Source organism: Aotus nancymaae, unplaced genomic scaffold, assembly GCF_030222135.1.
Source record: "Aotus nancymaae isolate 86718 unplaced genomic scaffold, 86718_ANA_hifiasm-v0.15.2.pri h1tg000017l, whole genome shotgun sequence".
Classification (NCBI taxonomy): domain Eukaryota; kingdom Metazoa; phylum Chordata; class Mammalia; order Primates; family Aotidae; genus Aotus; species Aotus nancymaae.
In genome coordinates, this window is record NW_026988429.1 from 11421436 (window position 1) to 11435369 (window position 13934).

Below are 13934 nucleotides of genomic sequence, written 5' to 3' on the forward strand. Positions count from 1 at the left end.
GGACTGAGAGAGAATCCCGACTGGGAGACAGGAGACCTGGGTTCTGGTCCTGGCTCTTCCCGGGACTCGCTGCCCTGAGAGGTTAAATTGCTTTCCTTCTCTTACGCCTCCAAGCAATGCGAAAGTTTCTGTCCGAAGTCCGCACAGCCCGTCTGACTGGCTGTCTTCATGAGTTGAGATCTCTGTTATCTGCGCATCACAGCCGGTGATCGTCTGGCTCTGTGCCCCTCAAAGTGGCCCATAGTTTTGTCCTGGGCGCCCGCCTGGGACGGGGTCGTCTGTGGCGGGTCCCCAATCACACCTCATCTGTGGGGAACCTGGGGGACAGGGAGTCGCCCAGGGACAAGCCTGGTGAAGTGATCAGCGAAGGGCCGATCTAATTTAAATTCCTATGCAGAGAGTCTAAGCTCCAGCAAGCAGTTGAAGAATCCTACACCCTCCTTGCCTAAAGTAAAGTAGGTGCATAATCAATACTTAATTTGAGAAGTATCCATTTTAAAGGAAGGCCATTTCCTTAGGTCCAACTATCAGGAGCTTGCCTTTAAGTACTTGCTTGTTTTACAGAGTTGTTGCTCCTTTCTTCTCTGATACAGATAGTAACTGTCTCTACTGAAGGCCCAGCAGTGCTCCAGCCAGGTGTGGAAAGCTGGTCGTGCTTCTATGCTACTTGGTTCATTTCCTACACAGCAACAGAAGAGCCATCCTGAAATTGCTATTACCATACCTGCCTGTCACCTTGCCAAGGTTGGCTAATATGTGTTTTGTCAGAGACTGCCATGGAGGCCATGGTGGAGGAAAAGGAAAGGGGTGGGGGGGCAGATGCTGAGGCCCCAGAGGCCACAGTGAGAGCAGTTTAGTTCCTGAGGTGCCAAGACTAAGGGGGCACTGACTACCCTGCCCTCAGGATTACAGTGAGCCACATGTCCAGACCAAGAGCCAGGAGGTATTCTTCCTCTCAGTGTTAACAATCAAAGCATCCTTACAGAGATTCCAGCTTGTTACCAGCAGCCAGTTCTTGTGGAATCAAGATCATTACCACAGTGGAAGGCTGACCTCAGAGAGGCCACCCTCCTTCTTTAGTCACCCAAGCCTGTGAACTATGATTGTCAGTTGTATGTGGGCCATCTGCCCACTTAGGTGCAATTTTTGATGTGACAGACATGCAGGATGTCAGTTCCCCCATGATGAGGTATCAGCCTTGTCCAGCCCTTTTCCTGAGGCAAGCAATGTCAGATGAAAGACTTAGAGTTGGCCATGGCTCACGCCCATAATCCTAGCACTTTGGGAGGCCAAGGTCAGAAGATTGAGACCATTCTGGCCAACATGGTGAAACCCCATCTCTACTAAAAATACAATTAAAAAAATTAACTGGGCATGGTGGTACGCACCTGTAATCCCAGCTACTCAGGAGACTGAGGCAAGAGAATTACTTGAACACAGGAGGCGGAGATTGCAGTGAGCCAAAATCATGCCACTGCACTCCAGCCTGGGGCAACAGAGCAAGATTCCATCTCCAAAAAAAAAAAAAAAACAGACTTAGAGTTGCCCAAACTGGTTAGGCAGCTGCCACATGTACAATATTGGTGATAACTGAGAAAGGTTAGAACATTGTGTTGCATTTTGAATTTCTACCATCATTGGAACCAGGTCTGGTATTATAAGCCCCAGACCAACCTGTGTCTGAGGCCTAAACAAAGCCTGAGCACTTCAGCTAAAACCACCCACCAAAGTGCCACCTTTAGCCTTACCCCTTTGATAAGCTGGCCCAGATCCCAGTAACTCCATTGTCAGAAACAGACTCCATCCCTTCTAGTGGTGCTGCTGCCTTTTGGACACAGAATCCAGCCCACAGTCCCCTGTGTGATCCCCTTTTTTCCATCCTGTGGCATGGGTAGCAAGAGCATTGGGCTGAGACAACTTGTTCATTCAGAATAAATTCACAGCTGCTTAAATTTTTTCAACAGGCATAACTGAATGATGAAACCAGTTTTCTTTTTCAATTTTTCTTTTGGGCAGAGCTGAGGCTTCAAAGACCTCAGGGGACTACTACTCTCAATACTCACAGAAACCTCCTACACGCTCAGGATGGCACAAAGGGACTATTCTTACTCTTGGTCTGAGTGACTGCCAAGGAGGAAGGCAAAGGTAGAGCAGCTGGATCTCTGGCTCTACATAGCTTCTGATCGCAGTCTTATTAAAATCCTTTCTGGGACAAAGCTCACACAAACAAATGATTTTGAGTCATGAATGAAAAATCTTGCTCTTTCCATAATGAGGAAGAATTAAGAGATGGACAGGTAAGCATGTATTCTTACTTGGGAAAGATGGTGTTGGTTTGAGATACATCATTAAGTATAGTAAGAATACATTAAGAGAATCTGAGGCTTTGGAAAAATTGAGAAACCCTCATTATAGTTCTCTTTGTTCTATAAGGACTTTCAATTCACCTCAGGGTCAGTTGCTTTTCCTGATAGCTTGTTTTCTAAGTGAGTTATGAGATTTTTTTTCTTTTTGCTTGGGTAGTGGAGAGAATTTCAATGAGGAATCACCCAAAAAATCTGTATTTCATTAATTTGGATCATTTACCTTGCTAGCTTCTTCCCTGTAAAATGCCTGCTTTGGCCTGATCATTCTCAGGACTCAGTTCAATGTGATAGGTCTTTGTATGAGCCAGGCAGCTAACCCTACATGCCTTACCTTTCACACACTACCTTGCCCACCGGAGACTGTGGGATTCAGTGGCCTGACTGGGACAAAGCCTTTTCTTTGGGTCTCCAGAAGGATTTTCTTCACTGTAGTAAGATGTGAACTGTTCCAAAGAAGTAAGTCTTTGGACACTGGAGGGAACTGAAATGGAGAAGGAAAGGAAGGATGAAATGAATCTCAGGTACACAGACCCCAGCAAGAAGTTGTTCAGCACAATGAATCGCCAAGTATTTTAGAGAGAAAATTTCAACAAAAATTTGAGACAAATATTTTATGCTTAGTACTGTGCCAGTGGATGTGAAACATATAAAAGATATATAAGAGGCCAGGCGTGGTGACTCATGCCTGTTATCCCAGCACTTTGAGAGGCCGAGGTGGGCAGATCACCTGAGGTTGGGAGTTCAAGACCAGCCTAGCTAACATGATGAAACCCTGTCTTTACTAAAAATACAAAATTAGTTTGGCGTGGTGGCGGACGCCTGTAATCTCAGCTACTCCAGAAGCTAAGGCAGATGAATTGCTTGAACCCAGGAGGTGGAGGTTGCAGTGAGCTGAGATTACACCACTGTACCCCAGCCTGGGTGACAGAGTGAGACTTCATCTCAAAAGAAAAAAGAAATTTGAGAGAAGGTCCTTATACAGGCCTTTTGCAGAGGAACTTGTTCTGCATACAAGGGCTATTGGACTTAGAGGCATGAGACAGCATTGTAGCCCCAGCTAATAACGTAGGTTGTCTTGAGTAGGTGGAACTGATCTTGATCAGAGACAAATGTGGAGGTGTATTCTGGAGGAAAACTACATGAATCGGGATGGAAGTAAGGAGAGGAACTGCAGCAGGTGTGCTCACTGGATTACAGTGGGAAATAATAATGCTTGGCATCTTGAGATCCATTACCAGGAAGTTTGGGCCGCTGTGGGGTGTTTTGGCCTCCATTCTTGCATCTGGAACGTGAAGAAATGAAAGTTGTGTTTAACGAGCATTAGTTAGAGGGGGAAAAAAAAGCAGAAGGATTAGAGTAACAGGATGATCTGGAATTCCAGGGCCTTGGCATAATATATTCACATGGTTCAAAATCCAAAAAGTGTAGAAGGATATATGTATTGTGAAGAAACTGCCTTCTACCATTGTCCCCCAGTTTTTCTGCTGGAGACAAAGCTACTGCTTCCTTGGGTATAACTCTGAAAATGGTCTCTGCAGAGACAAGCAAATGTGCTTATGTACTTTTAAAACATAAAATGGTAAAATAGTATATAGACTCTGTCCTTTGCTTTTTCACTTAATACATCATGAAGATTGTCCCATATTGCCTGTAAAGCACTTTCTCATTTGTCTTTATGACTATATAGTATCTCACTGAGTGAACGTGCTTTTATTTATGTAATCAGCCTATTAGTGAACATTTAGGTTTTTCTAGCCTTTTGCTATTATAAACAGTGTGACAATGAATCACACTGTGAATGTAAACACGTCATTTTGCACATGGATGAATATATCTGTTAGATAAATTACTAGAATGCAATATCAGGCCCCACATATACAAAACATACGATTAGGTACTGTCAAGCTGTAGAGGTGGTAACAGTTTACTCAGCAGTGTGTTAGCCAACGTACATGTTATCAGCCTTTTTTTTTTTAATTTTTTGATACAGAGTCTTGCTCTGTTGCCCAGGCTGGAGTGCAGTGGTCTCAGTTTAAACCACTGCCTCCCAGGCTCAAGCAGTTCTCCTGCCTCAGCCTCCCGAGTAGCTGGGATTACAGGCATGCACCACCACACACAGCTAATTTTTTGTATTTTTTAGTAGAGATGGGATTTCACCATGTTGGCCAGGTGCTCTTGAACTCCTGACCTCAGGTGATCTACCCACCTCAGCCTCCCAAAGTGCTGGGATTATAGGCATGAGCCACTGTGCCTGGCCGACTTTTTATTTTTTTTTAATGAGTGAGGTTGAGCATTTGTTCATATGTTTAAAACCGATTTGTGGGCCAAGCGTAGTGGCTCACGCCTGTAATCCCAGCACTTTGGGAGGCCGAGGCGGGAGGATCACGAGGTCAGGAGATCAAGACCATCCTGGCCAACATGGCGAAACTCTGTCTCTACCAAAATACAAAAATTAGCTGGGCGTGGTGGCGAATGCCTGTAGTACCAGCTACTCAGGAGACTGAGGCAGGAGAATTGCTTGAACCTGGGAGGTGGAGGTTGCAGTGAGCCGAAATGCGCCACGGCACTCCAGCCTGGTGCCTGGCAACAGAGCAAGACTCTGTCTCAAAAAGAAAGAAAGAAAAACAATTTGTGATTGTGCATGATGGCTTGTTTCTGAAATCCCAGCACTTTAGGAGGCCAAGGTAGGAGGATTGCTTGAACCCAGGAATTTGAGACCAGCCTGGGCAGCCATATGTAGACCCCATGGCTACATGAGCACGGTGGTGTGCACCTGTGGTCCCAGCTACTTGGAAGGCTGAGGTGGGAGGATCGCTTGAGCCAAGAAGGTGAGTGAGCCATTATCGTGCCACTACACCCCAGGCTGGGCAACAGAGCGAGACTCTGTCTGAAAAAAACAAAGAAACAAACAAAAACACCATTTGGGTTTCGTTTTGTGTAAACCATCTATATCCTTTGTCTAAAGTTTCCAGTGGGTTGGGGTTTTTGTTTTGTTTTGTTTTGTTTTTGAGACAGTCTCACTCTGTTGCCCAGGCTGGAGTGCAGCTGCATAGTCACTGCAATTTCTACCTCCCAGGTTGAAGTGATTCTCGTGCCTCAGTCACCCGAGAAGCTGGGATTATAGGCATGCGCCACTACACCCAACTAATTTTTATATTTTTTAGTACAGATGGGGTTTCACCATGTTGGCCAGGCTGGTCTCAAACTCCAGACATCCACCTGCCTTGGTCTTCCAAAGTGCTGGGATTACAGGTGTGAGCCACTGCGCTCAGCTGGTTTTTCTTTTTTTCTTAATGATTTTTTTTTTTTTTTTTTTGAGACGGAGTTTCGCTCTTGTTACCCAGGCTGGAGTGCAATGGCGCGATCTCGGCTCACTGCAACCTCCGCCTCCTGGGTTCAGGCAATTCTCCTGCCTCAGCCTCCTGAGTAGCTGGGATTACAGGCACGCGCCACCATGCCCAGCTAGTTTTTTGTATTAGTAGAGACGGGGTTTCACCATGTTGACCAGGATGGTCTCGATCTCTTGACCTCGTGATCCACCCGCCTCGGCCTCCCAAAGTGCTGGGATTACAGGCTTGAGCCACCGCGCCCGGCCTAATGATTTTTTTTTTTTAACGGTAGAGACAGGGTCTCCCCATGTTGCCCAGGCTGGTCTTGAACTCCTGGGCTCAAGCAGTCCTCCTGCCTCAGCTTCCCAAAGTGCTGGGATTTTAGCTGTGAACCACCTCACCTGGTGATTTTTAGGATTTTAAACACATTGGAAAATTAGCTCTGTATCTGCGAAATGAGTTACAAACAATTAGTTGAGTATTTTGTTGTTGTTTTGTTTTTTTTTTTTTAATTTCTGTCAGGGGATAGGTTTGGCTGTGCAGAAAGGCCATAGGAAACTGCTTCACTAAACTTCACTTACTCAGAACCCTTAGACTTTTAAAGAGCCAGGAAATCGGTATAAAATTTTTGAGATAACATTAACTAAGCTTTTTTGCAGTTTTTCTTAGGACCAGATTAAACAGAAGTTTTCCTTTACAGTGTTCGTTATAGTTGACATCTCTGGAGTTCATGCTTTTTTTTGTGGTACTGAGAAAAGGTGCGACATTTACCTTTGCAGAGACATGGATGCAAGTGAAGGCCATTATCTTTAGCAAACTAACACAGAACAGAAATCCAAATACCACATGTTCCTCATTTATAAGTGGAAGCTAAATGATGAGAACATCTGGACACATAGAAGGAAACAACACACACTGGGGCCTGTTGGAGGGTGGAGGGTGGGAAGAGAGAAAGGATCAGGAAAAATAACTAATGGGTAGTAGGCCTAATACCTAGCTGATGAAATAACCTGTATAACAAACCCCTGTGACACAAGTTTACCTATGTAACAAACCTGCATATGCTCCCCTGAACTTAAAAAAGGTGCAACATTTAAACTGTTATCTTTGGGGAATTAATATGTGCCTGGGAGATTGACCCTTAACTGTTTTACAGGGTGAACGAGTGTCTACTGAGTATTCTCCACCATATGACAAGGACAAGAGTGTTCTGGCTTTCAGCGGAATCCCTGTATGTATCACCCACACCTTCGTACCTTCTGCCAGGGCTTTTGTTGTGTGCTACTGTGTGGTGCCAGAACTATGCTAGGCACTGGGACACAAGGGTGGCAGAGACCTTAGCTTTCAGGAGCTCACACTTGAGGGGAGGGTATATGGGATACAAACATGCAAAACAACTTCTATTTAGTAAGATAATTGCTATAATGAAGCAGGCTATAAAATGCAGAGGGAATACCAAAGACACACCATAGTCTGAAATGAGTGTATGAATTTTTGTTTGTTTACATTCAAGGCGGACATACACTTGTCCCCAGCATCACCCAACTTCAATATCATAGTTGAAGTTTTCCAGATACCTCAATTTAAAATTGACTTCAAGTCTAGGTGTGGTGGCTCATGCCTGTAATCTCAGCACTTTGGGAGGCTTAGGCATCCGGATCACTTGAGGTCAGGAGTTCAAAACCAGCCTGGCCAACATAGTGAAACCCCATCTTTACTAAAAATACAAAAATTAGCTGGGTGTGGTGGTGCACACCTGTAGTCTCAGCTACTCAGGAGGCTGAGGTGGGAAATCACTTGAGCCAGGAGGTGGAGGTTGCAGTGAGCCAAGATTGGGCCACTGCAATCCAGCCTGGGCAGTAGAGCAAGACTCTGTTTTCAGAGAGTCTCAAACTATAAATAACTAAAAAGTTAAAAAATTAAAAATTTTCAGAGCATCTCAAAAAATAAATAAATAAAAAGTAAAAAAATTGACTTCAGTCAACTCATCAGGCACACTAGATCCTTTTGGCTTCCAGTGCCAAGGACATTCAGTACATGGGTGGGAACTGTTTGTGTATATGTGGGTATGTGGATTGGCCTTCAGTACAGTGGATGGGAAGAATTTGTGTATATGGGGGGTATGTGGATTCCATCCTCACGCTAAAGGTCAGCTACCCCTACAGATCTCAGAGTTGAAGAACCATGGCATTCTCCAGACTCTGACCACAGAAGCTATTGGATGGGAGCCACATGGTAAGATTCCCTTCAGGGCCCTTGGAGTCTGGATGGGACCCAAGTCAGACCTTCCCATGGATCTACTGTTAATCATTTGAATTTCTGTCACTCCTTGTCTTTCAGAATTTTGTAGATTTATCATTCCTTGGGGGAAAATTAGAAACAACACTGAATTAGGAATCAAAAGACCTGAGTTCTGATCTTCCTCTGCTAGTGGTTTACTGTGTGCCTCTGGGCAAGCCATATGATCTCTAATATTAGTATTTCCCTTATCCTCAAAGGGATGTCATGAATAATGAGACCCCAAATGGGAAAAGACTTTGAATGTCCTACTTTATCTGCTTTACAAGGAGCTTCCCCATACTATATTTAAAGTTCACTCCACTTGCCACGTGATTACAGAGAAAGGTACACACCAGCCTGGCCAACATGGTGAAACCCCATTGTATTAGTGCGTTTTCATGCTGTTGATAAAGACATACCTGAGACTGGGAAAAAAGAGGTTTAATGAACTTACAGTTCCACATGCCTGGGGAGGCCTCACAAATATGGCGAGAGGCAAGGAAGAGCAAGTCACATCTTACGTGGATGGCAACAGGCAAAGAGAGAACTTGTGCAGGGAAATGCCTATTTTTAAAGCCATCAGATTTCATGAGACGTATTTACTATCATAAGAACAGCACAGGAAAGACCAGCCCCCATGATTCAATTATGTCCTATCAGGTCCCTCCCACAACATATGGGAATTATGGGAGTTACAAGATGAGATTTGAGTGGGGACACAGAGCCAAACTATATCACCCATCTCTACTAAAAAAAAAAAAAAAAAAAAAAAAAAATAGCTAGGTGTAGTGGCGTGCACCTGTAATTCCAGCTACTCTGGAGCTGAGGCACAAGAATCACATGAACCCAGAGGTGGAGGCTGCAGTGAGCTGAGATTATGCCACTGCATTCCAGCGTGGGTGATGGAGTAAGACTCTGTCTCATTAAAAAATTAAAAAAAAAGGTATACTCACCAATTCAGAAGCACACTTCTGGAGTCAGATATCTCTAGTTCAAATACTGGCTCTGTTACCCACCAACTACTTGACCTTGAGCAAGTTACTTTTGTAACCCTCGCTTTCCTCATCTATAAAGCAAGGATATCAGAACCCGTATGATGGGAATTCTGTGAGGACTAAATGAGGTAATGTAGATAAACTACTTACACAAAATATAAATCATAGTGAGTGCTCATTGTTTTATATTGTTATGTTTAAATCCTACACACTGCCTGCTTCCCCACCCTACAACCATGCTTGACTAGCTACACGCTGAAAATGTAATCTGTCAGCTGGGTGCAGTGGCTCACACCTGTAATTCCAGCACTTTGGGAGGCTGAGGCAGGTGGATCACTTGAGGTCAGGAGTTCGAGACCAGTCTGGCCAACATGTTGAAACCTCATCTCTACTAAAAAAATACAAAAATTAGCTGGGCATGGTGGTGGGCACCTGTAGTCATAGCTACTCTGGAGGCTGACGCAGGAGAATCACTTGAACTCAGGAGGTGGAGGTTGCAGTGAGCTGAGATCATGCCACTGCACTCCAGCCTGGGTGACAGAGTGAGACTCCATCCCAAGAGAAAAAAAAAAAAACTTTGGGAGGCCGAGGCAGGCAGATTAGTTGAGGTCAAGAGTTCAATTGGCCAACATGGTGAAACTTTGTCTACTAAAAAAAAAAATACAAAAATTAACCAGGAGTGGTGGCTTTTTTTTGAGACAGGGTCTCACTCTGTCACCCAGGATGGAGTTCAGTGGCATGATCTCAGCTCACTGCAACCTCTACCTCCTGGGTTCAAGTGATTCTCCTGCCTCAGGCTCCCAAGTAGCTGGGATTACAGGTGTGTATCACCATACCTAGCTAAGTTTTGTATTTTTACCAGAGACAGGGTTTCACCATGTTGGCCAGGCTGGTCTCAAAGTCCTGGCCTCAAGTGAGCCACCTATCTTGGCCTCCCAAAGTGCTAGGATTACATGTGTGAGCCACTAGAAATAATGAACTTTTAAAAAAATATACTTTTTTTTTTTTTTTTTTTAGACGGAGTCTTGCTCTGTCACCAAGCTGGAGTGCAGTGGTGTGATTGATCTCGGTTCACTGCAACCTCCGATGCCTGGGTTCAAGCGATTCCCCTTCCTCAGCCTCCTAAGTAGCTAGGACTACAGGTGTGCACCACCACACCTGGCTAATGTTTTGCATTTTAGTAGGGAAGTTTTCACCATGTCGGCCAGATGATCTCGAGCTCCTAACCTCGTGATCCACCCGCCTCAGCCTCCCAATGTGCGGAGATTACAGGTGTGAGCCACTGCACCCAGATAATACTCTTTTTTTTTGAGACAGCGTCTTGCTCTGTCCCCCAGGCTGAAGTGCTGTGGTGCAATCATAGAATTTATGAGTTTAAGCTGTCTTCCTACCTCAGCCTTCTGAGTAGCTGTGTACCATCAGGCCTAGTTTTGTTTTGTTTTATTTTTTTCTTTTTCTTTTTTTTTCTTTTTTTCTCTCTCTTTCTTGTTCTTTCTTTTTACTTTTTAAAATTAAAAAAAAAATTTTTTTTCTTAAAGATGGGGTTTCACCATGTTGGTCAGACTGGTCTTGAACTCCTGACCTCAGGTGATCCGTCCACCTTGGCCTCCAAAGTGCTTAGATTACAGGTGTGAGCCACCATGCCTGGCCCGTTTTATTTTGTTTTGTTTTGTTAAGAGATAGGTTCTTGCTGTGTTGCTCAGGCTGATCCTCACCTTAGCCTCCTGATTATCTGGGAATGTAAGTGTGAGCTTCTATGCATAGCTAAAAAATATTCTAATATACGAACATCATTTGGACATCTATAAGGTTTCTTTTAATAGAACTTTGTCTTTACTATATGGTGAGAAACCCAACACTACTACATTAGTAAGTTTTACTTTAAATGCATATATGTATGTATTTTAGAGACAGGGTCTCGCTTTGTTGTCCAGGCCGAAGTGTAGTGATGTGATTATAGTTCACTCTAGCCTTAAACTCCTGGGCTCCAGAAATCCTCTCACCGGAGCCTCCTGAGCAGCTGGGACTACCATGTGCACTACCATGCCTAGCTAATTTTTTTAAATTTTATGTGGATTCCAATGCAAGACACTTGAAAAGAAAGAAAAAAGATAAAAAAGAAAATTTTATGTAGAGACAGTCTCGTTATGTTGCCCAGTCTGGTCTCAAACTCTTGGCTCAAATGATCCTCCATCTTGGCCTCTCAGAATGCTGGATTATAGGCATGGTGGCATGTGCCTATAGCCCTGGATAACTAAAAAAAAATAAAGTAAAAAATGAATGTAGGCCGGGCGCGGTGGCTCACGCCTGTAATCCCAGCACTTTGGGATGCCAAGGTAGATGGATCACGAGGTCAGAAGTTCAAGACCAGCCTGACCAACATGGTGAAATCCTGTCCCTACTAAAAATAAAAAAATTTAGTCAAAGATGACTGCCAAAAAAAAAAAATTATCCAGCTGTGGTAGCACCTACCTATAATCCAAGCTACTGAGGAGGCTGAGGCAGGAGAATCGCTTGAACCCACGAAGCAGTAGTTGTAGTGAACTGAGATGGTGTCACTACACTCCAACCTGGGCAACAGTGGGAGACTCCTTCTCAAAAGAAAAAACCAAATAAATAAATAAAAATGAATGTTAAAAAGAATTACTTAATAAGCTGACTCAATTGGTAGTGCTTTTGACTATATGAGAAAGTAGAAGAGAGCTGAAATAAAGGAGGCAATTATAAAAAGATAAAGAACCAAATTAATGTGAGCTGCATTAATTATCCTAAATATTTGTCCTCTGCCCCCATGTTCTTCTGTTGGTCAGGGGAAAACAGTATTTATGTCACAGGTAGGAGGCATCTGCCTGGTTCCAAGAGAAAAGGAGAAGCTCTTAACATGGTTTCGACATTTGTCTTGAGTTTTTAAGCACCACCTTGCTATTGCTAGTGAAAACCTTGTTGACTAACCTGTTTGGACAGCATATTCCCACCCCCTTGCTGCTGTGGTTTCTGCTCTTGGCTCACAGACTTTGATCAAGCTGTTTGTAGGGGAGCGTGTGTAGGTTTGGGGAGGGATTAGTTAAATTGCTGGTAGATAAGGCTCCGACAGGTGAAGAATCAATAAATCAGTAAAACTGCATGAAGGTGAGAAGGTGAAGGATCCTGTTCAGCTTCATAATAAGCATTGCTTTCTGCTGTTCTCTTCCCCCTCAACACTCCTGCAACCCCGCCGCCTGCTGTTTTTTTTTTTTTTTTGAGACCAGATCTCGCTCTTGTCGCCCAGGCTGGAGTGCAATGGTACAATTTCAGTTCACTGCAACCTCCGCCTCCTGGGTTCAAGTGACTCTCCTGCCTCAGCCTCCCAAGTAGCTTGGATTACAGGTGCCTGCCACCACACGCAGCTAATTTTTTTTTTGTATTTTTAGTAGAGACAGGGTTTTACCACATTGGCCAGGCTGGTCTTGAACTCCTGACCTTAGGTGATCTGTCCACCTCAGCATCTTACAGTGCTGGGATTACAGGCATGAGCCACCACACCCAGCCTACTCTTCCCTTTTTGTTCAGTCACTTTGTCCCTCCTTTTCAGCTCCTATGCTGAAAGCGAGTTTTATTTGATCATCTAGGGTCGAATATTCTGTTAAAGTTGTGTTAGAAACTCCAAGGCTCAGTGCCTGCTACCCCAGACTGGAGCTGGTGAGATGGAATTTCCTAGAGGTCCAGACATTTAGGACGCTGGAGACCCATCTCACCTGCTGCCACTATCCATTGCCCTGCTGGACCTGAGCCCACAACTGTGTTGATAATAATAGTTTGCCTGTGGGCCGTGTGCCCTCCTAGGAAATAGAAGAATTACCTCATCCTCACAACAGCCCCATGAGGGGTTACAGATGGCATACAGCTAGTAAGTGGCAGAGATGAAGCATTCACATGTAGTTTGACTCTCAAGTGTGCTTTCAGCAACTCTACTGCTTCCCAGCCGCTTTCTCTTCCTCATTATCCATTAGTGTCTGGTAGCATTTCATTTAATCTGCAGGTATAGTCTTCCAACAGTTTATTGTCATATGATGTTCTCAGCCAAGATTGTGAGGCAGAGAAGAGCTGTCCTAACCTACTTTACTACTGAGGTTGGAGAGATCATATTTTTGATATTAAACTAGAGTCTCTCCATCCTTCACATTTTTGATGATCTCTGTAGCAACCTGGAAAAGTCAGTGACAGAAGATGCCACTAGCAGTTTGAGCCAGAGAATGACAGGTCTGGTTTGGAGAAAAGGACTGGGTGGAGACTCTAGAAAGCCCATCCTTCTGCTTTTTTTCTCTCCCTTGTATTGTGCTTGCTTGCTTGCTTGCTTTTTCTGTCTTTCTTTCTTTACCTTGTATTGTGCTTTCATTCATTCAGTGAGAAAGAGCTGCACCAGGAGGGGTTGGAACTGAAGGTGGCAGTACCTGGAGTTGATTCCAGCAGAGGGAGAGCAGTCTGTGAAAAGGCACCAAGGGTGGGAGAGGGCAGAGCCCGTGGAGGAAGTTCAGGTAGTTCTGGATGGTCCTGGGGCAAAGCTAGAGAGGTAAGAAGGATCTACAAATGTTCCTTGAGTTACAATGAACTTCCATCCCAATAAACCCATTGGAAGTAAAAAATATAAGTCAAAAATGCTGCTTTATTAGGCAAAACTAAAAAACAAACAAACAAAAACAAAAACGAAAGTGCATTTAAGGCTGATCCCAGTAGAGTGAGGTTTACAATGAATTGATCACAACCCGTTACAGATTTCTTTGTTCCTTCTCCACTCCCACTGCTTCACCTTACTAGTCTTTAAAAAAAACAAAAAAATTAAAAACAAGGCCGGGCGCGGTGGCTCACGCCTGTAATCCCAGCACTTTGGGAGGCCGAGGCGGGTGGATCACGAGGTCAAGAGATCGAGACCATCCTGGTCAACATGGTGAAACCCCGTCTCTACTAAATATACAAAAAATTAGCTG

General features: G+C 44.2%; 1 protein-coding gene across 6 annotated transcripts in view; it reads left to right on the forward strand.

The window, feature by feature from the left end:
• Positions 1-13934, forward strand: part of LOC105733039 (ELMO domain-containing protein 3-like) — a 32546-nt gene that overhangs the window by 211 nt on the left and 18401 nt on the right. For 4 of the 6 annotated variants that reach the window (XR_010343234.1, XM_064377872.1, XM_064377870.1 and 1 more), the window contains exons 2-4: positions 594-744; positions 6852-6926; positions 7861-7930. Coding sequence is in view for 5 of the 6 variants with exons in the window: in XM_064377872.1 (XP_064233942.1) it covers positions 661-744; positions 6852-6926; positions 7861-7930 (229 nt within the window). In the remaining variant the exon portion in view is untranslated. Of the gene's footprint in view, positions 1-593; positions 745-2016; positions 2298-6851; positions 6927-7860; positions 7931-13934 lie in introns of all 6 variants that reach the window. The other 2 variants (XM_064377869.1, XM_064377871.1) reach the window with 1 other exon arrangement.